The sequence below is a fragment of the Rissa tridactyla genome, chromosome 1 (genome assembly GCF_028500815.1).
Source record: "Rissa tridactyla isolate bRisTri1 chromosome 1, bRisTri1.patW.cur.20221130, whole genome shotgun sequence".
In the NCBI taxonomy this organism is placed as follows: Eukaryota; Metazoa; Chordata; class Aves; order Charadriiformes; family Laridae; genus Rissa; species Rissa tridactyla.
In genome coordinates this window covers 1996784-2020505 of record NC_071466.1, presented here as the reverse complement: position 1 = coordinate 2020505, position 23722 = coordinate 1996784, and the positions used below count along the sequence as shown (strand labels likewise).

Here is a 23722-nt window from a genome sequence, read left to right as displayed (position 1 = left end):
TAAGCTACAACCATTTCTGAAGTTCTCCAAATCACAGAATCATTTAGGTTGGAGAAGACCCCTGAGATCATCGAGTCCAACTGTTCACCTGACACTCCCCAGCCCAGCACTCCACCCTGTCCCCCAGCACCACACCTACGCGTCTTTTAAATCCCTCCAGGGAGGGCGACTCCACCACTGCCCTGGGCAGCCTGGTCCAATGCTTGACAACCCTTTCAGTGTAAAATTTCTTCCTAATATCCAATTTAAACCTCCCCTGGCACAACTTAAGGCTGTTTCCTCTCATCCTAACACTTGCTACTTGGGAGAAGAGCCCGACCCCCCTAGCTCCCCCCTCCTTTCAGGGAGCTGCAGAGAGCGAGAAGGTCTCCCCTCAGCCTCCTCTTCTCCAGGCTGAACACCCCCAGCTCCCTCAGCCGCTCCTCACCAGACTTGTGCTCCAGACCCCTCACCAGCTCCGTTGCCCTTCCCTGGATGCAGAATGACTCGGGTTGATCTTTTTTGCACTGTTCCTACGTGAGAATTTAGCACCAACGGTGATGTAGGAAGTACCTCATCTGCTGCAGCGTCTCGCTACCATCCTCCCCTAGGCACCGAGGCAGGCTCTGGAGACTGGATTTCTCCTCCTTAGCTCTGGTACAAGGCTCATGCTGTCACTTGGTGTGCCTCTTCCTCAGCCTGGGCACACAAAACAAAGTGATTTTTTTTTTTCAGTACCTTTGCAATTCTCAGAGACTGAGTTTCCTTTGGTAACTAAGGAGAGGGCAGATCAGGATTCAAGCACGAGCAAATTAACTTTATAATGGAAGGATTTTGTACTGAAATCAAAACTCTCAAAATATTATGCCCGGTGAGGGTTTCAAAGGGAAAAGAGTTTCACAGTAGCACACAGATGAGAGAAAAATCTTGATACGTAAAGTCATGGCCTGTGTCCTTGGCACGGAAGGGAGGTCAGTATTGCCGTTTCTACCTGCAACATGCCCCGTATCCTAATGAACTCTTCAGCCCCGAGTTGGACTGGGAAGTCCACAGCCGCAGTTCATCTGCCACCTCATGAAGGAGTTACCTCCTGGCTCATTTAGGAATGATTTGATGATGGAAATCAAGGGACCTGGCACTTGGCTGCTGAGAAGTGCTTCTCCCAGACTGTGTTCCGGTTGCACGCTGAAGGTTCTATCCGATTGTTAAGGTGCTTTTTTTCCCTCCTAAGGCACTAGTCAAACGGGGACACTGTTCTCAGGCCTGGGAGGGCCTATGCCGGTGCTGCAGTTACCTCTTGAAATGTCACCTTATAGCCTGCAAAGCTGTTGCTAAACTACTACCTGGACAGGAAGAGACATCCTTCTGCTTTTTCTATTTTTAAATAAAAAAATGCTGCTGCTGTGATTTAAAAATATTTTCTGTCCCAGAGAACTAAAAAAATAGTTCAGCGAACTATAGAGCAATGAATAGAACAATGAACCGCGGCTCATCTGTGGAGCTGGGTACGCAAACGCTTTGCGTTGTCTGGGATATTGCCGTTCTCCCTCCTCCGTCTGCCTGTCCCTCCTCGGAGGTTTATTCCTCAGCGCAGTCTCACAAACACTCCTCCAGGGCTGCCCGCTGGCTTCTTCTTTGCTTTCTTTTTCTCTTTGCAAGACTTGGAGACGCTCTCAGCTTCCTGAAACAAAGGATATCGCAGCCATTAAATAGCAATCGCTGAAACCTGCTACCTCATAAGACAGGATGTAAAATACATGGCTTTGAGTAACCCCAGAATATTGTGCTCAAACTGCAGCTGAGGCAGAGCGCAGTGCCAGCACGGGAGGGCAGGCACAGTGAGGTAAGATTTGAAGGCCCCTTGGGTGTAGCAGTCACTCGGAGCAGAAGTTTTTGAAAACAAACCTGCCTCAATAGAAGTTGTCTCCAGTCCCAGCTACTAAACCTAATGCCCAACTGGACCTTTTAAGGTTGCCACCGGTGAAAAAACTAACCACAGCCACTATTTCACCCTAGAAATGGGGCACTCTATGCCTCCATTTAAACCCGCCAGGGAAGGAGAACGGGTAATGTCTTAAACTGAGCTGTGGAAGCAGAAAGTGGCTTTTCTTTCAAAGGTGGAGGCCCCCGGCTGGCCCGAGGGTCTCAGCAGTCCCATCAGCTTGTGGGCGTCACGTAGCAGGGAAAGGTCTGAAATGCCAGCTCTCCTGTCCCCAGAGTTAGCATGGGAACCTCTGATCTACCCTCACGATTCGATTTTTTAAAAAGATACAATTTTTCTGTCTTTGCTTACTAAGCCAATCAATAGTTCGTATCTGCGTCATCTTTGCTGTCAGCGGGCTTGTTAATTAAGATGACAGCAGACGACACACAAGAACACCCACCGAAACCAGCCGCTGCACCCAGCAGTACAGCATTGTACTGCAGTACTCCACCAACTCACTGCCCCCGCTGGGGACAAAGGCAGGAAAACAAACCAGTTCTAACAGCGAGTTCTGAAGCAAAAGAAACACCCTACCAGCCCTGCTGCAGTTGCTACAAACCACGCCAGCTGGGGGCGAGGGGCTGACACGTCGGGTTGATACCTGATGTGAGCAGCCAGAAAGGCGGCCCGGTTACAAGGGGAAAACCTGAACAGCAGGAACTGCCTGCCGAAAAATACTGAGAGAGTAAGTCGGCCGGCCTGGGAACTGTGAGCCTGGAACAAGAAACATCCTTGAAAAGGGCAGCTGGCCGCTTTAAACCACAGCTGTGGTACCTGAGAACCAGAGGCATCCTGGGACACCACCAGTAAGTGCAAAACCAAGGGACTGTTAAGGCAACTTACTGTCTGAAAAGGTGGAAAATAGTCTGGAAAAAAAGAAAAAATGGTCTGAAATAATAGGAACCTCATCATCTATCGGCTGTTACGGGTGGAAAGTAGAAAATTAGAAATAGAAACATCAGCATCCATTGTTTGCTTGCAGTGGTGGTGTTAGCCACCCTCCTATGATACAAAAAGGGCTTAATATTTAATCCAAAATCGGGCCCCTCTCTCCGAGAACCTCCCGTGCTGCACATACCTTCCTAAAGAGGCTGAATTCTCCGCACAAACTTTCTACGACTTTTTTCCTCTCACCAGGGCCGCCTGGCTGACTCCACGCTCTGTGACGTGGATCATCTTTCAAGTGAGACTGTTATTTTCTTGGTCCCTCTCTGGGCCCACTTTTGGGGTTCAGTTTGTCTTCCCTCTTTTGGGGATGGTTGTGTCCCCCTCCGGGATCAGTTTGTCCTCCCCTTTGGGATGGTTTAGCCCCTTCTGAAATCTGTCTAAATCACTTCATACCGACATCACGTTCCCTTACAGGCAAGCAATCCGAAGTACGTCAGCTGTCAGGCTGTCCATCAGTTGGCTTCACTAATGCTAAGTCTGTAGTACCCTGTAATAGCATGTACCTACTTGGTTATGGCTATACCATCAGCTGTTGCTTTACTGTTGATTGCTACCGTATTATTGATTGCTACTCTATTATTGATTGCTAACAGTATTTTGTAGTAGTTTGACATATATGTATTTATATTCGCTACATTAATCATAGGTATGCTTGCTGGTGGTGATTTTTGTGGTATTTGTGGTAATCTGTAATAAAGCAGAATACTGTAGAGGATAAAAGCCTCTGTGTCCTTGCGTATTACAGACTCCCACAAAGCCACGGTTGCGATCTCTACACACCCGCAGGCCAGGTAACCCTTTAGGTGGTGCCCACACCTCTCCTGAAGCACCAGCCCAGTCCCAAATACCAGCTACCAGCCCAGATCAACTGGCAGTCGCTGCGTATGCAGCGTGGAAGTACTTGGGGATCAGTCCACTCCCGGTTTTGTTAATATGAAGATGAAGAATATCGGTGCTTCTCTGCCAGGATACAAAGGGAGACTGATACCCTTCCACGGCAGAGACACTGACAGGACACGACGAAGGCTACGGCTCACTTCAGTGTCCCAAGCTAAAAGCTGCTAGGCCGTTTACTCCAGCAGTTCCTAGCACCGTGCCTGGGAATCTTAGCGAGAACAAAGATGCACAAGCAACGGGCAGTGGCCTCTGTCCCGCACGTTGGGGGAGTTCGTGTGGCACTCACCAGGGGGACAGCAGGGGGGACGCGCGTTTTCTCCAGGCTCTCTCTAAGGTGGCTTATCTCAGCACGGTAATCATCCAGCTGGCTTTCCAGCTTCTCCCGCCTGACCCGCTCATATTCCAGCTGGGCCTCCAGCTCCCTCACAGCCCTGCCAAAAACAGAGGAGACGAGCAGAGCACGAAGCACACCCGAACCTGCCCTGGCTGCTCCACACCGTCCTGTGCCTTTGCTGAGACCCAGCAGAAAGCAGTGCAGCACCCTTCACCCCAGCTGGGCCGGGTGCGCTCCCGTGTGCTCCTGGCTCAAGACCTTTTGGAGCCGCTCTGAACAGCCGCTTTTCCCTTCTCCGCCATCTGTGCCCAGCGCAATCTGGCCACGAGATGGAGACGTCTCCCCACACACCCAGCCAGACGCCAGGGTCTCGGGCAGGCTGTAACCCGGCTCCATGGCCAGCTGCAGAAGAGGGAGAAGCACCCGAGGAGCAAAAGGTTTAGTATGAAACTGAGAAAGAGCACAAAACTCTCATTCTGGAGGAGTCAGGGCCAGCTTTTTCGTTTACATGTGGTGCCTCTACATCTTTGCTGTTGATTGGCTTAGCCACGGCTGAGGAATACTCAAATGCCAGCCTGCATGACACTTACTAAAGGGAAACTGAAGCACTGTCTGATAAACAGTTGCACAAGATCTCATCGGTCACACCCACGACGGCTCCTAAATTAATTGAGATTCCTGGAACTGGTTAGCTGAGACATAATTCACATATATTCTTATCATAACAGCAACTGACCTCGGCAACTGAGTCATCTGAATTGAGCTGGCTCTTCTCTGTATCAGGATGATCTAGCACAGCTACAACGATGGATGATTGGTACAAGGAAAAGGGAGACATTTGCCCCGTGGCTTCAAACAGCACAGCAGGAAAAGCTCCCAGCAAGAGTTACCGCATTTCCCAGACTGAAGTATTTCTGACTCATGCAGCCCAAAGCTTCCAGGCTGTATCAGACACTGCAAGAACGGCCCGTGCTTATGCCAGGAAATCTGTGCTCAGGGGGACAGGCTGACTTCTTGCAATCTTCAGATTAATAACACACAGCTCTAAAACTGTGTGGGACACACACGGTGGCAATTTTTTGCACGCAATGCAGCCTGGTCAAAGCACTGGGCAGTGGTTCACAACAGGCCTCTTAGAGCCAGAAAACATGGTCTAAAGAAGGAATCTTCAAAATCTACGGCAACCTTCCCAAGTGGCAACTCCTGCCTTTCATCTAGCAAAATGGTGTTGTCATTAAATATTCTAAAATAATGAGGTTTTCTGGCATATGATACAAGCATCTTGGAGTTTATCCACAGGTGGGTGGCCTAAGAAGGGCAGGTAGGTACGCTAAAAAGTGGTATTTCCATCTCAAAAGGCCAATGTGGAGCTAGGGATGCTTCCTGGCCTCCACAGATGAAAGAAACCCTTCAGAGATCCTCACTATTTTTCTAGTTTAGCCGCACATGTCACAGAAAGCAAAATTCCTTAGAGCCTTATCAGAGCCCTCTAAAGACACTGTTAGATTTTGAGTAGCTGCTCTATCCAAAATGAACTCTCACTTCTGCCATTAGTCAACAATGACTCTTCCATCATTGCAAACCGATTGCTCTGACCTTCCAACACAGGCATCAACACCTGAGCTGGTCACCCTCCTCCTTTAAAGCCAGGAGAGATACTCCCAGAAGTGATGAATCTCATCCCGAAGGACATGTCTGATTATGCCCTGAAGGTGGCTACTTCTCTCCAAGGAGTCTAAAAAGGAGCTCAAGGTAAGTAACTTGGATGCAGACATCGACATTAGAGACATATCAAGGTAAGGAAGATGAAGTTTCAGCCTGGGCTGAGTCAAAGGATGATCCGCAACCAAGAAGTCCTGACCTCAGCTTCTTGGCTCATATATGGTTGTAAAATGAACTAATTAATTCCAATCTGTGACAGCTATCACCTGCTCCAGATCTACACAGACGGGGAAGTCTGCTGTCATCTCGACGGCATGCAAGCCCTCGGGATACAATCTCCTCTTAGTGACCAAATAGAGACAGTGGTTTGGGGTGGCCCAAACACATAATGGACGTGTTTATCTAGAGAGACTGAGAACAGTGGGCAGCCAAATCTTTGACAGGTAGAGGTGGAGACAGGGCTGTCCTCTGGATGACGCATTACTGTTTAGGCTCTCAATCTTTGATAGACAGAAAGGCTTTTCTTTGACTTAGACAGTCTGCCCATCAAATCACCTGACTGATCTAACAGAACCTTTTCATTTAATGGAGACCCTGAGAATCAGACAGACATTATGAAAAGTGCTTCACGTGCAAGGGCAGGTTTGCTGAGATTTCTTTTTTTCTGTGTCTGTATATAAGCTAATGCCTTCTTGAGCACAGAAATATTGCCCTTGACACAGAAATGTAGCAGGTCATTGAATAATTTCTGCTGTATATGCACTTCCATCCAAGCCATGCTAAGACTAATGTCTTTTCTCAGATTCATTAAAGTGCATACATGTATTTGGCATCCTCCACGCAAACAAAACAGCCAGGACTTCTCAGACCTGCTGCACATACGCTGCAGGAAAACCTGACAGGCCAGCAGAAAATCCTGCACAAGAAGTATGGACCCATCAAACACTTGTGTCGTGCTGGGGGGCTGATCCTGGTGGTAGAAGTCTAGAAATGGTCAGACAAATTGCCGAAGTCTGTTTCTTTTTGGCCTGGCTAAAGTTGGTGAGTGGAAAGGACAGAATGGCCAAAACAACCTGAGTGTAAGTCAGACTTAAATAAGGCTTTAAAATGGGCCTCACGGAGTTAAACATTAGCAGGACAAGTTAACCTTACTTCTCAACTTCCCTTTCTTCCTTTTTCATCTTCTTCTCCTCTTCAGTTATTCCTCCCAGCTGTCTGTAGTTGCTGTAGGCAATTTCTAGGTGGCGTTGAAGTTCTTGAATCTTGCGGTAGGCCCTTACTGTAAGACAGAGTTCTCCAGGTAGGTAAAGTGCATGGAGAAGACAGTCATGCTGGAATACAATAGTCCGAAAAACAGTCTCACAGACACAGAGCAGAAATCACACTGCTCAGCAAATGCTGAGCTACGCCTGACACCCACACAGCAGACAGATCTCAAAAACAAGCAGCAATCCAACATGGTTTCACCAACACGGATTAAAACAGAGTAACAGTTACGTTGTGATTGCCCTCTGCTATGCTTTCTAATTTTCCACAATTTGTTTGAATGCCCAGTGGTACAGATGGCCTGTCAACTATCCATTCTTACAACAAAAAGTCACAGGAGTCGGCAGAAACTGTGCAACTAGGACTATAATGTCTCTAAACCAACTTTTTCAAATAAGGAGCGATGGAAAGACAGTGCTTACTGCGTGCGTTCCTTTTCTCTGCTTTATCCAGGGTTAAATCTTCTTTGCTATCTGTACTCCCCTCCACACCATGTCTTTCAAAAAACTTTACGTTGTTTGCATCTAGTTCTTCATCACTAGAGGCACTGTCTCCAGCTGTTTGTGTCAAAAGTTCCACAGCTGCCAGTTGGGCAAATCTGCACAGAGAACAGTTAACCTACACTGAAATATCCCCCATTACCTGGAAAAATGCAGCCACGCTCCCTGCATGCGACAGAAACTCTCTGAAACTCTTCGTGTTCCCATTTATCAGAGGGGGTTTCAGGATGGTACACAACCTATGGGCAGCTAATCTGCTTTTTGTAGCATTCTGATGGCATGAGCTCTGCCTCAATGAAATCTTACGACAATGACTCCGACACCAGAGGTATCTTTGCCTTTGCAGGTTTTCTTAATTGAATCTCATCAGAAACTGTATTATTTTTATTAAAGCAAAATTCGGTTGGCCTTTGCTAGTTCTCATTTACTTTGTACAGATGGAGCGTACTGGCTTACAACTTCCCTTTTGCAGATCAGCTAGTTTTCATCTTTTGTGTCTGACCTTGCTAAAAAATGAATTCAATTAAGTGAAAATTAAAAACTTTTATAGTTACAGTACAGCTTTGCTTATCACTCAGAGCTGGAATTCATGGTCCTGATCTGTTCTTCCTCCATCACTGAAAATCGGGATTAATTCCCACAAAGCTGACATGATATTGATATATAATCAGTAAGCGAATAAACCACAAAGCTACAAGGTATGTACTGCTACCTCTTGGCTACATCCTTTGGAGTCTCTCCAGCGTCATTTGTAATGTCACAGTCGGCTCCCGTTTCGATCAACCACTGTAAGCAATGGATATGCCCCTGTTCAGCAGCTAAGGGAAGGAAGGTGCGCACAAGTCAGTTACATACAGCTGAAGTGTTTCAAACCTAAAATGTCCCCGTCTTGTCATTATTTCGTTGGGTTGGGTTCACTAACACACCACAGGGGACATACTATTTTAGCAGAAGCCTGTACTTCAAGATGGTCAAGTCACACGAGTACATGCAGTTTTGGGGAAGATCACACAATGTGGTTTTGTGCCTCTTCCTTGCTCCAGAAATTTACAGGCAACTCTTCCTGGACACGAGTTAAACAAAACTTGCCCAGTCTTACGCACTGAGCGTGGACCACACAAATAATGCTGCCTCACACTCTCTTACAGTAAGGCGTATATGACACAGATTTGCAGCAAAGCAGTGCCACCTCTCTCCAACACCGGGCTCCCATACATCAGACACAGCCAGTTGCCCCCATCTGGTGCTGTCTCAAGGAGGAGAGAAGCCAGGGCTTTGTGCTGGAGCTACAGATACATCATTTCTTGGGCCAGGCACTGAAGGCAACACTTCTCCACTGCAGCCTTGCCTAATCATACGATCTGGCAGGGCTACTGCTCGTCCCACGTGGTCTCACATATGGAAGATGGTATTTGGCACGTGTAGCTGAAACCTGTAAGCTGTTTTTCACAAGGAAGAATAAATCCATTTCTTGACAGCACCCCCTTTGGATGTTTGCCGTATTTGTTTTCTTACTGAGATAAGGAACTGAAATGGCAATCAGACATAGTATTTCCCCATAACACCAACATTGCACGTAAAGACTGTGCATGAAACAGTTGTAGGTGAGCACATTCCAATAAAAGAGGGTGGGAAAGAATGTAAAAAACACTTTTAAAATCAATACACAATTTTCATGAGAAGTTTAATTATGTTTTTTAAAATTCTACCATTTATATCTATTCAAAAAGGTGTTTAAAAGAAGTGTTAAAAGCATATTACGAGAGTATCTCTCTCTTTCTTTCCCCTCCTATTCTTTCAAACATTACTGTGAAACCCTCAAACACAAAAGGGCCATTTTCCTGTAATGCGAGCACTCCACCAGATCTCAAGGTGTTAGGTACCAGCAGTTTACTTTCCTTCACAGCGTACTACCAAATTGCTTTGTTGTGGTTTTTACAACACATCTCCACTGTACTGATATGCTCAGTAAATAAAAGCCTAGGCCACGAAAAAAACATTCTTATACCTAGCTAGCCAGCGTGTCTAAAAGTCACATCTCACCTGATAAAAAAACCCCTACGATTTAGTTTTCAGTTGCGATGTTGTTTTCTCTTTAACATAAACTCTTCTTTCTTGACTTCAGCTTGGTTATTTTGTTTTTAAAGTGACACCTACGCACACATACATCACAAAATCTCTTTTTTAAGGGTTGCCCTTTTGAGCCCTTAGGAAATGAGATGCTGTTGTTCATGAAGTTTATCTGATGAGCAGCCACTTGAAAAACTAAGTCAACAAGTCAGCAACAAACAGTAACAAGCTGAAACACAGATCATAATTACTCACCTTTGTGCATGAGAGTGGATCCTTTATCATCCCGCTCATTAATATTGATTACTCCACTTCTCACTAATCGTCTAAGCTCTAACAAGTCCCCTTTGAAAACAGCGTCATGGGCTGGGAAAGCTAAAACTGAAAATGAAATATATATAATATTTCCAAACGGATGCCAGTAATTCCACCAAACATGTCCTTAGTTGTCTCTCACCGCTTGTCTCTCTGATAGCAACTGATGCATAGACACTTTATAGCCATAGTTAGCCAGGTTAATGCACCCTCAATCATTTAAAATGCAGCTGCATAACCAGCACTGTTCATTATAGACTTGATTAAACATGTCTTGGTTATGGCTACAGGCATCTTATAGAGTTAAGAGATTAATTTCGTAAACCCTGAAATAACAAGTATACCTTTGTTTTACAGTTGATGTTGCATTACTTGTAACTGGAGTCATTTGCTCATTTTGAATTTCATAGTCTGACCAAATATATAAACTATTTTAATTTTTACTTAAAAACTACCCAGGCAATTTGCTTTTTCTAGTTATTTTTTATAGGCGGGGAGTACTGACACATATACATATATGTATAATGACCAAAGACTAGCAGACAGGGTCAGTAAGTGCCTGGAAAAAGTAGAGAAGTGAAGGTGCAGTTCCCATATCCTTGCTCTGCTGAAGGTTCTCCTTACAGACCTTGCCACTCTTGCATCCTTTGGCTGTTCTGACGGCAGTAGTTATTGCTCGTTAGCAAGTAACCTTAATTTCAGTGGGACATTTTCAGGCTAAGTTGCTATTCAATGCGAATAAGGGATTCTGAGCAGGCAAATCTGAAAACTCAGAAAAATTATACAGCTTGCCTGGATGTCTACCAGAGTCTAAGAACACGAATAACTTGGTATTCATAGTTCAACATAGTGTGACATGGTTTATTTCAATAATGGGTAAACCGAAGACATTTATAAAATCACATTGAGTATCCCAGCCTTAGCTATCAGTAAGTGTAGTCAGTATTGAAAGGAACAGCTCTTCCTTATGTTGGGAATTTAAATGTTATACTTCTGCTCACACGAGTTTTCAGAATCGAGCATTTCTATAGAATTACAATGCCTATTTTAACAGTATTTTAATCCACGCTCACCTTCCTGTGTCTCTGGATGCCCTTCCTCTTTTTCTGCACCGTCAATATACTGCAGAATATTATCTTTATAGAACCGTTCAGCCAAGTCCCTTGGAGTCTCTCCGTGGTCATTCCTGGCTTTCAGCGTGTGCATGACACTGGCCATTTTACTGACCAAGAACTTGAAGCAATGCAAGTGCCCTTCCACTGCTGCCAGATGAGCTATAGCACAGGGTGAAACAAAGCATGTTAGAGCAGAGCACTGATGCCCACCAAGAAAGCAGTGCTCTCACCACTAGTCAGATCGAGCTCGTCTACCAGCACTTGAGCCATCCAACACGGCACAACAAGTAGGAGCAGCCTCAGTTGGACAGGGGATGCTCAGCTCCTACCCAGGACAGAGTTTGGCTCTACGCAAAGGAGGTAAAAGAATCAATGACAGGATCTGCAGAGAAGATTCCCTGGTCGAGCTGACTGCAAGAGACAACACAACACTGCCAAGACGCCTTTGAGCACTAGCTAGGAGAGTGCGCCGCTGTGGTCTCATCTTCCCCACGAACACAAAAGTCACTCCTCGGCAGCTGTCTGACTTCGCTGTCATTACAGAAGGCCAGCAAGGGGTTTCCTTGATTAGGAGTTGAGGTCGTTTCTCCTTTAGTCCCACCTCTACTGGACCACCACAAACAAGTTTTATCACACCTCTGCATCTCCGTTACCCCACCTATAAATTGAGGACAGCGACATTCGCTTTACTGGGTAAAATATTTGAAGGTGCGCCCCGTGACAGAGACTTCTGTTCACAGTACTTCTGCCCTACTTTTCTTTCCTTCATCCGCTGTAGAGGGTTGCTGCGTGCGGGGCTGCTCCGCCTCCCCACGGCAGTGACTGCTTCCCTGTGGGGGTCAAGTGTTTCCTGTCCTTTGTGCTATGCTGAGGTTTAGTTATTGGATACCACTAAAGTGCTGGGCCTATAACAAACTAAGAGGTACACAACACATGCTCATTGTTTTGAAATTATTAGTATTCTCTAGTCCCATTAAAGGGAAGAAGTTGCCAAAAAACATGCTTATTACATGTTATCACTCCATGAAAAAGCTCTGTAAAAGCTGGCTGATGTTCTATAGGCAAAAAGATTAGTTTGTCTCCAAATAAGAATCTCATTGTATTCATAGTTAATAAACAATGTAACCAGGACCAAAAAAAACCCATGTCACTTAAGAGGTAATTTTTGGCGCATCAGGTTCTCTATTGCAAACCACCCACAGCTTTACAGAGCATAACTGCTCCAAAAGGTGATGGATATTTGTTTCATGGCACGATGACAACAGTTAGGTACAGATGATTGCTAAAATCTAAAGCTCCAAAATCTGAGCTTCACTGAAATCAGGGCAGGTTTTCCCATTGTCTTAATTTTCTTCCCTTCTCCCTGAGTTAGTTACTCAGGGAGAAGTAAAAAGAAGAGGTACCACCTTAAAATTAAGTACTGATTACTAGTCAGCTGGTGAAACACTGACTCAAGCCTTATGAATCCACTTTCAGATACCTAAAATCTCAAGGATAAAACTTCACCTTTGGGGATGAAACTTTGTTTTTAATCAGATGTCTGTCCTGTGCACATAAAGGAACATTTCATCGGTGGCTTTTAATCTGCGTGTTTCTCAGTAGCTAGTGCCCAACACGTAACTGTGCCGGGTGAGCCTCAGGCACGCTGAGCACTTGCAGCTGAAACTGAAGACTGAGAGTACTGTGATGCTGAGAACTTTGAAAAACCTGGTCTCGGGCATCACAAATAGGCAGTGGGTAGTTGGTGTTGGTATCCCAACTTCTCCGTGTTTCATCTCGCCTTTTATAAAATGAGGCTAACACTATTCGCCCTTCTCAAAGTGGCGAGTGAAAAAACAGCCTGTGAAAAATTCAGATGTTGCACTACAATTAACTTAATATTGTATTTAGAACAGGCTTAACCACTGAGCAATAAATGAAACACGGATATGGCCAAAAAACAAATACAGAGAGAAAACAAAATGTTGACACAGCCTATTCAGTACACTGAATGAGACACAGTTCTCCCCCAAAATTACCATGCTATAGGTAATCAAAGCCTCGACTACAACACACACATGCAAAAGGTGCAGCCAAGTTTTAGATGTATGGCATCGCAACCTCAGTAAATTTCTTTCAGTGTAATGTTAGGAAAAATGATAGCACTGTGCAGCTAATCTTGAAGCTGAAATATGTAAAGATGCTTTAAGTTCACTTCGCTGTTTCAGAAGCCGAGGAAAAGCTGGTCTGTACATCACACCACTTTATTAATCTTTTACTAGCCATGTTCCAAAGCATTTTCTTTCCTTTGGATGATAATATGATCAAATGAAACAGAAAAAAGGCTGGAGGATCAAGCTTCTGTATATGTCAAAATAACAACAAAACCAATTTTCTACTAACCAGTATATAGAGAGCATTTAAGAAGAACTATGCTGGCATTTGCCACTTCTCCATAAAAGGGAGAAGGTTCTCTGTTACAAGGGAAGTGTTCCCAAATGCAAATAAAGCTACCTTCTGCACTGCCACCAGGGTGCCTGTCATCATGACCCCTTACGGCTCACACACCAGATGTCCTGCTGGGATGCAAGGGCCTCCCATCCTTTAACAAGACCCAGGTTTGCAAAACAGAACATAGATATCAGTTTACGAGGTAAAAGTGATGTTTAACAGAGGGTAGAAGAATTTAAGACGGGATTTTAAAAGATAACTCTAAACAAGTTACAGAAAAAAAATATGCGTTATTTGGAACAAATAATGTGGCAAAGCATAAGAAGGAAAATGCTAAAAGGGAAAGGATGCAGTGAGAACACAGGGTATGAAAATACCGTTCAATTTACAGAGGATATTGAGGCAGTGGCATGGTAGGCAGAGGGACACTGCAGAAAATATGAAGAGCAAGGAATAAACACTGCCTGTTTTTTGTGCTGAAGTGACTACACTCATGATTATGAAAACAGTACAGATTACAGACAATACAGAATACCAGTATTCCAGAAATCAAGATGAAGAAATTGAAGGTAAATGACAGCAAGGGTTTTACCAAATCAGTTAAGAAACAGTGGGATACAAAAACCTGCGTAGGAACGTGCCAGAATCTGATCACACTGGCACAGCCATTAAAGCCTGGCACAAATTCAAAAAGAAGCATATAGCAGCTGAAACTGCCTCCTGCTCCACCTACCCTTCTCCTCCTGTCACCGCCACTGGCACAGGCGCCCCATCACACGCATATGAGATGCTGCCCACCTACACAGCGCGCTCTGCTCCCTATTCCAGCACCCATCAGCTCAGAGCCCTGCCAGCAGCAGCAGCAGGAGGTGAATAGGATACAGTCACCAACAGATAAATACTTTGGGTTTTATAAACTCCCCCATCATTACAAAAATGGAATAACTACGTTGATTGCATGGAACCAAATAGCAAATGCTGCTGGTGTGCATCGCTTATAATTTACTACAATTATCACATCACACAACTGTAAATCAAAGGTTAAAAAAAATATGATTTATCCTGATATACCTGGAAGGTTTCCATTGTTATCCACATCATCTATACAGGCTCCCCATCTAACAAGAAGCTGCAAACACCCCAAGCGACCATGAAAAGCAGCGTAATGAACAGGCTTCCAGTCATTCCTGTCCGAAACATTTACATTCTAAAACGAAAGCAGCAGGTTCATTCATTCATGTATGAATCTTAGACACAAGAAAAATTTTATAAACAGGAATCAGCTGTTCATTGTGTTGTTATGTAAATCAAATGAAATAACTTTTTTCAAAGTCCATGCCATGTATGCAGTTTGCATTCCAAGACAGGTACTTTTCACAGGTTCTTGGTCTTATTTAAACGATACACATATAAAAGGTGCATTTTTAGACACGCTTCTATCACTGCATTAGTCATTATTCCCTAAATATGCATCTTTTTTTTTAAGTTTGTATCTCCTTTACTATAGAAGATTTGTACAATTGCAAAAAATCCCAACCACCGCAGGGCCTGATCTTCACTTAATGACATCCTCAGTGGATGTCGCTTACTCACGTTATTGATTCTCTGTAGATTTTTGGATCATTTCTCTAGTGTACATTACAATAAAAAAATGGAAATTTACCCTAAAAATAAATTCACCAACAAGAACGTGCCAACAGTAATTAATCTATAGTCCTAAATCTCAGTTTAATCTAGGGAGTGTTTTGTTTGGAAAAAGATGTCAGACTTTGGCCCTGCGCTAGGGAACCGTGGGTAAAAGTCTCTCACCGCTCCACTCCGCAGCAGGGTCTGTAAGGTGTAAGACTGCCCGTGGGCTGCAGCTAAGTGGGACGGAGTGCATCCACGATCATCTTGAGCTTCTGCGTTTGCTCCATTTTTTAACAAAGCCTAAAAGAAACACAAAGCCGAAGTTCAGTTCACAAGCTGAAAAAGCAAACACTGCCAAGCAGGATGTCCTGGTTTCAGCTGGGATAGTTAATTTTTTTTTTTTCTAATGGTTGCTGTGTTTCAGATTTGGTATGAAAGAAATGTCAATAATGCATATCATTTCAGTTGTTGCCAGATGATGTTTATATTTTTCAAGGACTTTTTCCAGCTTCCCATAGAAGCTGATAAGGAGTATGGATAGTATGATGGAATGGCCAACGGAATGTTCCGCACCGCAGTCGTCATGCTTAGTATATAAATGGGGTTAGCCAGGGGAAGGGGGGTACTCGCGATCTCTCCTCGGGACGGTGCCAGTTCACCAATTTACTGGGTAATGCAAGTCACTTGTGTCTTGTATATTCTATTATTATTAAACTGCCTTTATCTCAGCCCACAAGGTTTTTTTCCCCTTTCCCCTCTCTTTCTCCCTCTTCTCCCTGCCCTTCTCAGGGAAGGGGGAAAAATGCACAGGCGGCTGCGTGGCCCTAGTTGCCAGCTGGGGTTAACCCATGACACAGGATGACTTGAGATGATCAGCAGATGATCAACGCTGGGCTGGCCTCAAGGCAATGACACTACGCAAAACAAATCTGTTTGCACGGACAGCGCAAATGAGTTCACTGGTTTTAACAAGAGTGACTTGATTCCAGATGTAAAGACGTCGAGATGAGATACTCATAGCTCCATTAGGAGCGCTCTCAGCTGATCTTCATAGCGAACTTGTCCAAACTGAAGTTCTGCCCTACTTACTTTCTCTTGAGAGTGAAGATTTACACGTACCTGCATGCAAGCATCCTGACCTCGGATAGCCGCAAGGTGAGCTGCTGTCCAGCCTCTGACAGTCACCTGCGCTGTATCGGCTCCGTGCCAGAGCAACCAGTGAAGGCACTGCTCAACCAGAACCAAAGGGTTTTATGTAACTATTCTTATCCTGTATCTGAGGCACGCTTTAATTTATCAGTCAATGTTACATTTCAAAACAGTATCAGAATACGTCATTACGGAAATATGACACCCCATGGCATGCCTTAGCCAGAGACTTGTGCATTAGGAAGTTACAGGTAAGCTATACTTTCCAGGTTTCACCCAAGAGTACAAAAAATGCAAATAACCTACTAATTCAGACCCTAGCATTGATTTACAGTATGGCTTCTTAATTTTACTCTCCCAAATTTAAAATGTAATCTGTGAGAGTATTCACACAGCGTGAGGTAAAAGCATTGGAAAAAACAATGCAAACACGCTCACTTGAATTCCAGCTAAAATTAATGGCAGGAAAAATACAATGCACCCAATTTAAAGCCTCCTCTAATTTATTAGGCTCCTTAGGTGTACGCAATTCCATCTCTCTTCTCATCCTTCCACAGCTTGGTTTTGCTTATTCACCTTTTTCCAGCAGATATTATTGCTTGCAATAGAAAGCTTTATGGACTATCCAAAACCACCTAGAGGACCAGTTAAAACTTTTGGTTATATATTATTATGATTTATTGTCTTCTTTTAGGCAGCCTACAGCTCCGGTTCCTCCAATATTTCTACGAAAGAGCTTAGCAGCAAATAGATGACAGATAATTCAATAAAGTCTGATACATTGATTGCAAAGTAGGAGAGTCGAATGAAAAATGGCAGAATTTATAGAGGCTGAAAAGGGTGGGTAAGCAATTTGTTTTTAAGGTTGACAACATGATGATCAGCATTTCTTGACAGTTGCTGTACATTCCTGTAACAGCATTGCACTTATTATTTCTTGAGTTTAGCAAGAACTTTACATTCTTTCCTTTGGGACATGAATTTTTATATGGTTATTTGTGGCCTCGTTGCTTCGAGGTTAGATTGCTATGAAGATTGTACAAGGACGCTGCAACAAGAAGGCGAATATTGTGCTGAATGCAGCAGCTCCGTCCTCCTGGCAGTTCAAAACATTTGTGCCAGCACCTGCTGATTCCTCCATCAATATTCAACAGTTTTATTTATTCAAATAAAATGTATCAATCATCAGGACTATTTGTATAGAGAAGGAGGCACAGGACAGGACACTGGTAAACACAATGAACATGTTTTCACATCACTTCTCTCCTGTTTCAATCACCTGCAGAACATTTTACACATCTTACAGGATTTTCTAGGTGTCCCAAGAGAAGGGAAAAACACAATAGGGACAAAAGAAGGTCATGAGTCTGGAAGGGCACATGAGGCCATGGGGCCCATTTTGCTCAGAGTAAGAAAATCACTGATTTTGTAAAATCTGGCAACGTTGACTATATAAACTGCCTGGGGCTTCAGAAAGATAAAATGAAAACCTAAAACCCTGTACTTCTGTTCTTAGTGAATATATTTAATGAGAAAAACAGGCAGAGGTTATTGATTTAGCTTGATGAAAGCTAGCAATTTTGTGTCCAGCCTCTCCCAAAGAAGGAAAACATTAACCTATAAAAATGTTTTACCTCCAGACTTCCAGAGTGTGCAGCACAGTGCAACGGTGTGAATTTGTGGACTAAATCCACCTCATTAATGCCAGCTCCACTTTTTATCATTGACACAAGCTGTTCTACATCACCAGCTTTCACTGCCTCATGTACACTAGTATAGTTTTGCTTCTTCTTGACAGCTAGTGAGGAATAATAAAAGGGCATTAGTCAGTTCAGCAACATTTAAGAGCTATAAAATAAGTGATGAGTCAAAGAAACATCAGGGTGTCAGCTTCACAGGAATCAACCAAAATGTTCGGAGTAACCTATGAAACTGCGATTCATAACAGCAGGAATCACAGAATCACAGAGTGGTAGGGGTGGGAAGGGCCCTCTGGAGATCACCCAGTCCCATCCCCTGCCAGAGCAGGGTCACCCAGAGCAGGTGGCACAGGAACGCCTCCAGGCGGGGTTGGGATGTCTCCAGAGACGGAGACTCCACCACCTCTCTGGGCAGCCTGTGCCAGGGCTCTGCCACCCTCACAGCAAAGAAGTTCCTCCTCATGTTTAGGTTTGTCCAAGTTTGTGCCTCTTGTCCTGTCCCCAGGCACCACTGAAAAGAGCCTGGCCCCATCCTCCTGACACCCACCCTTTCAGTATTTATAAGCGTTGATAAGGTCCCCCCTCAGTCATCTTTTTTCCAGACTGAAGAGACCCAAATCCCTCAGCCTTTCTTCATCAGAGAGCTGTTCCAGTCCCCTCAGCATCTTGGTAGCCCTTTGCTGTCCCCTCTCCAGCAGTTCCCTGTCCCTCTGGAACCGGGGAGCCCAGAACTGGACCCAGCACTCCAGATGCGGCCTCACCAGGGCAGAGTAGAGGGGGAGGATGACCTCCCTCCACCTGCTGACCACACTCTTCTTGATGCACCCCAGGATGCCATTGGCCTTTTTGGCCACAAGGGCACATTGCTGGCTCATGGTCATCCTGTTGTCCCCCAGGACTCCCAGGTCTCTTTCCACTGAGCTGCTCTCCAGCAGGTCAGCCCCAACCTGTCCTGGTGCGTGGGGTTATTCCTCCCCAGGTGCAGCACCCTACACTTGCCCTTGTTGAATTTCATAAGGTTTCTCTCCTAGACTCTGTGCCACTAATCCTAAATCACTTCTCCCGTTTGTGAGAAACAGAGCAATATACAAAAACCCGAGACAGCCATGCTCCCTCCAGCCCCAGAAAAGGGCCCAAAAGAGTAAGACCCAGAAGAAAAACAACAAGAAGCACAGCTACTCCATCTATGTATGCAAATGCTAGAGCAGGTCCACCCCAACGCTGGCTCTATTCCAAGATGTGGGCACCACAAACTCTTACATTAATCACATTTTCAAGTACAACACCAGCGAGGCTTCTCATTTGGGCAAACAAGCTCTCAGCCATCACTCCCCAGGTGCTCCACATGGCCATGCTCCTGCTGCTGCTGCCTAAGGACTTGGCATAGCATGGTGTACCACACTGGAGGGCACCAGAGCCTTCACCAAATGAGCATACCCTGTAATTGCTCTTGACTGAGCTACACAGACCAGTTTCAGGACAAGCTGATGTCAGAATTAAAGCTGCTGTGGAAAAGTAGTTCTTTACACAACGTGCTACTCATCCTGTGTTGTTCTCTTGCTAGAACTATGGCATTGCTCTGTCACATCTCCCTGTTAGCAGCCTGATATTTTGATCCCACCAAAGTCAATAATATTTTCACTGACCTCAGTGGCACAGAATCAAACTCTACACGTAGAAGCAGTGGGGTCAAAAAACAAAAAACCCTTCACCAGGCCGTGGGATCAAATAACCCGTGTTCTCCTTCAGGCCTTTCCAATGACTAACTACGTGACTGGAAACAATGGGAGTTACATATCCAAACCCCGTGGCAACATCTTGATATCTTGCCAAAACTTGCAAACAGAAATATGTGATGCAAGTAGATCTAATGGCTGAGGGGGCTAACTTCAGATAGCCAAGCATAAGAGGAACCTCAAACAATTAGTAATCACCTTCTTGAGTAGTCATCATTCCAGTATCAAAATGCGCTAACACTGTTTCATAAGATTTCACGCTGTTAGAAAAAGTCTTGAAGAGGTGGGCTGCTGTTTTGCAAGTCAAGCAAGCATGAAAATGTAGGTCTTAGGGTATTAGTGCCTCAGCTTCTCCACCTGTGGAGAAGAAATGGTAGTAGTTAGAATTGTTACGCAATTTGAGATAAAAAATATTAAAGAATATAAATGAGAGGTTGCGTGAAAATCTTCATGATACATGTAAAACAAAATAATCAGTAAATACGATGAAAACCAGCCTTCACATCTTACCAGTGCCTTTTTCATGTAATCTGTAGCGTGATAGCAGTGCTCAGGCAGATTTGGGGTTGCCACAGAGAGGGAAAGAGGGCTGAAACTGTTTCAATAATCCCAGCTGACAGCGGCACGCCCTGTGCTGTAACACACCACTTGATCTTGTGGCTGTGTATCACTGCACTTCCACCTCGCCCAGCGGAGCAGGTTGTATCGCTGCCCTGCACAACGCGGCTTCAGTTAGGAACCGGGACTCCATCCTGCAAAATGCTGTATGAACAAACAGCCGCAGCAGACAAACACAGAATAATGCAGGTTGGAGGAGACCTCAGGAGGTCATCTAGTTCATGTTTCCAGAGAATATTTAAGTATGTTTTGTGGTTTGAGTTGTTTTTTTAAGGAGACGATATCACCAGGACATAATTTTCCCACAGGGGAGCCATTTCTCATTACGCCAAGTGAGGGTTACAGACTTCAGCGCAATTATACAGACTTACATCAGAGGAAGATCTGGCCAATTACACAACTTGCCAAAGTACTAATGTGTTTTACACAATGTTCCACTGCAACAAGTTCAAGGTAATCCTTTTTTTTTTTTTTTTTTTTTATCTAGAAGAAAAGCAAACACAAGGCCCACCAGCAGAGTGAATTTTGTCTCCCTTCTCCTTCTGGAGACCCACAACTGCACGGAGATGGACACCGAGTGCTGCTGCGCTGCTTCTTGGCGCAGGCCACCACACACAAGCCGAAGGCAGCTGCCTTGGGACTGCAGTTCAGCAAACAGCTGTTAACGTGAATTCTGGACAAAATGCGTTGATTTTGAAAGTGAAGGATGGGGTTCCATCATTTCAGTGTAATTTTTTTATCAAACCTGTTATCAAATGCTCATTGGACGTTCTGAGAGGAAACTCCTTTGGAGAAAGGAGATGAGACGAATACTGTTTTTGAGACGAGTACCTGCCCAGAATTCAATTAAAGAAATTAAGTCACCTGGTCTATCGGGAGGTGTCCCTGCCCAGGGGAGGGGGTTGAAACTAGATGAACTTTAAGGCCCCTTCCAACCCAAACCAATCTATGATTCTAAGTGAAGAAAAATAAGGCTCAGAACAGGGAAAAAGAGGCAATTTCAGGTTAGTTTCTGTAACAGACAAACCCAATCCTACACAGAACTCCTTAGCAGCAGCTCCAAAGGACGAGTCGGCCCTGGCCAAGTCCCGCTGCAGGCCAAGGCCAAGCCGCCAGGCCTCTGTGGGGCTATTTTGAGTGGGTCCCGGTGGAGCCCCGTGTCACAAACTGCGGATTTTGGGCAAAATAAATGAGGGAAAGCCGAGGACGAGGGAGCGCGGCAGCGGGCGGACCCCGACCCGCTCCCCGCCGTGGCGCCGCCGCCCGCGGCGCTTTTCCCCTCACGGCCCGGGCGGGAGAAGCGCCGCTGTGGGGGCGAAGCGACCGCCCGGTGCCGCCACGGCCGGGCTCGGGGCGGGGGGGGGGGGGGGGGGTGCTACGGAGGCTGCCCCCAGCCCTTAGGGGAGGGAAAAGGGGAAGAAGGAGCGCGGGCGAACCCATCTCACCGGCCGGAGAAGGGGGAGGCGGTGCGGCGGCCGTCGGCATGGCGGCTCCTCAGAGCAGAAGCGGCCGGCAGCCCGCCGCTCTCACCGGGGAGCCTGCCTCACTCGCTGGGCCCTCCTCCTCCTCCTCCGGTTGCTATGGGCACAGTGTGCGCTGCCCCGGCGCCCGGGAGGCGGCGGCGGGAGGAAAATGGCGGGCAGGGCGGGAGAGGCGGCGTGTGGCCGGCCCGGGGGAAGCCCGAGGGGAGGCCATGGCGCCTCGGTGGGCGCGGGGAGCCCGCTCGCCCTCCGGCATAGCTGGAGGCAGGGTTCATCCGTATGAGCTGCAATAAAGTTTCGGGTGGATGGCTGGAGGGGTTGGAGAGCAAGGAAAGGATGGCGGAGGGGGGAACTTGCACTGCTGGGTGGCACCTTTCTGGCAGCCCTGGGCTAAGTGTCTTCATGCACTCCTTAGGGAGAAGCGTGACAAATCAGCACGTATTCTGATCTCTGAGACCATCAGTGATCACAGAACCATAGAATTGCCTAGGTTGGAAGGGACCTTTCAGATCATCGAGTCCAACCATTAACCTGACGCTGACAAAAACCACCACTAAACCATGTCCCCCAGCACCACATCTACAAGTCTTTTGAATACCTCCAGGGATGGCGACTCCACCACTTCCCTGGGCAGCCTGGTCCAATGCTTGATGACCCTTTCAGTGAAGAAACTTTTCTTAATATCCATCCTAAACCTCCCCTGGTGCAATTTGAGGCCGTTTCCTCTTGTCCCATCGCCTGTTCCTTGAGAGAAGAGCCCGACCCCCCTGGCTCCCCCCTCCTTTCAGGGAGCTGCAGAGAGCGAGAAGGTCTCCCCTCAGCCTCCTCTTCTCCAGGCTGAACACCCCCAGCTCCCTCAGCCGCTCCTCACCAGACTTGTGCTCCAGACCCCGCACCAGCTTCGTAGCCCTTCCATTGCCCAAGATGTATTGACCAGGAGCTATTTAACCCATTTATGCTCTGCCTGTTTGTGTAACCCTCTCTTGGCACCAAGGGTTCACAGTTTTGAATACCTTCAGGGATGGCGACTCAACCACTTCCCTGGGCAGCCTGTTCCGATGCTTGATAACCCTTTTCCTGCAGTCGGTCCCGCTCCTCATTCCCCTTGGCCGAAACCAGGTGGATCGCCAGAGGGAAGCCAGGTTCCTTTCATGGGGTGAAAGAAAGCACCCTGCGTTTCCAGGCAGGATGAACCCTTCCCTATCAGATCTACAGGCCTGCATGGATAATTGCAGAGACCCAGCAAGGTCCACTTAGAGCTGAACTGTCCTCATCATTAGAAAGCTGACATAAATCCTCCTGCTGCAACTTACAGGTCTCTTTGTTCTAGCCCTAGTACGATTTGTTCCCTTTTTATAACAGCCTTCTACATATTTAAAGACCTCAAGTCTCTGCTCAGTCTCGTCTGAATTTCGATTTGTATGATTTCAGAGACATTTAAGGTGCTGCAGGACACAAAGTGTCACTTGGGCCAGGCCCACATCCCTGTCCCAGGAAGGAGTTCCAACAAGTAGCAGAGCGGTACCTCCCGCAGCACGGCCACCGACCCCACACCGTGGCCACCAGCCACACACCACCCCACCAGCTGACCTCTCCCTCATCCACCTCCACAGTAATTTTGTTCCCCTAGGCTGTCTCCAGTCACAAAGTAGACTTCAGGCTGGTGTCTAGAGCAGGGCACGCTCACGCTACAGCCGTCATGCGAGAGTCAAGGAATTATTCACATCTTAAAAACTGCTTGAAGCTGGTTGTGAGCATGGGAAGAAGCGTTGCAGCCAACAGCAAAACCACCTTCACAGCTTATTGTTTCTACTTAGATCGCACACTAAGGGCGAGTTCTTATCTCCCTAAGTATCCTCACCGCAGGAGTACCACACCGGGACTGTGACATTGCTCTTTTAGTGCTTCT

General features: G+C 46.0%; 1 protein-coding gene across 10 annotated transcripts; it reads right to left on the bottom strand.

Moving 5' to 3' along the window:
- Positions 1-338: 338 nt before the first annotated feature.
- On the bottom strand, positions 339-21939 carry ANKRD42 (ankyrin repeat domain 42). Of its 10 annotated transcripts, XM_054188040.1 has the most exons (14): positions 21778-21939; positions 21078-21163; positions 20225-20476; positions 19913-20071; positions 17913-18076; positions 16249-16356; positions 15310-15429; positions 14572-14707; positions 11029-11229; positions 9896-10021; positions 8283-8388; positions 7493-7668; positions 6957-7083; positions 3963-4239 (listed from the first exon to the last, which is right to left on the bottom strand). In XM_054188040.1, the coding sequence occupies exons 4-14, from the start codon at positions 19929-19931 to the stop codon at positions 3963-3965; spliced, it is 1560 nt and encodes a 519-aa protein (XP_054044015.1). In that variant the 5' UTR covers positions 19932-20071; positions 20225-20476; positions 21078-21163; positions 21778-21939. The 10 variants fall into 10 exon arrangements, with proteins under 10 accessions (XP_054044018.1, XP_054044017.1, XP_054044020.1 ...); XM_054188043.1 differs by lacking the exon at positions 21778-21939 and adding an exon at positions 339-1660 and having other exon boundaries at positions 4095-4239; positions 20225-21707; XM_054188038.1 differs by having other exon boundaries at positions 20225-21163.
- Positions 21940-23722: the final 1783 nt, after the last annotated feature.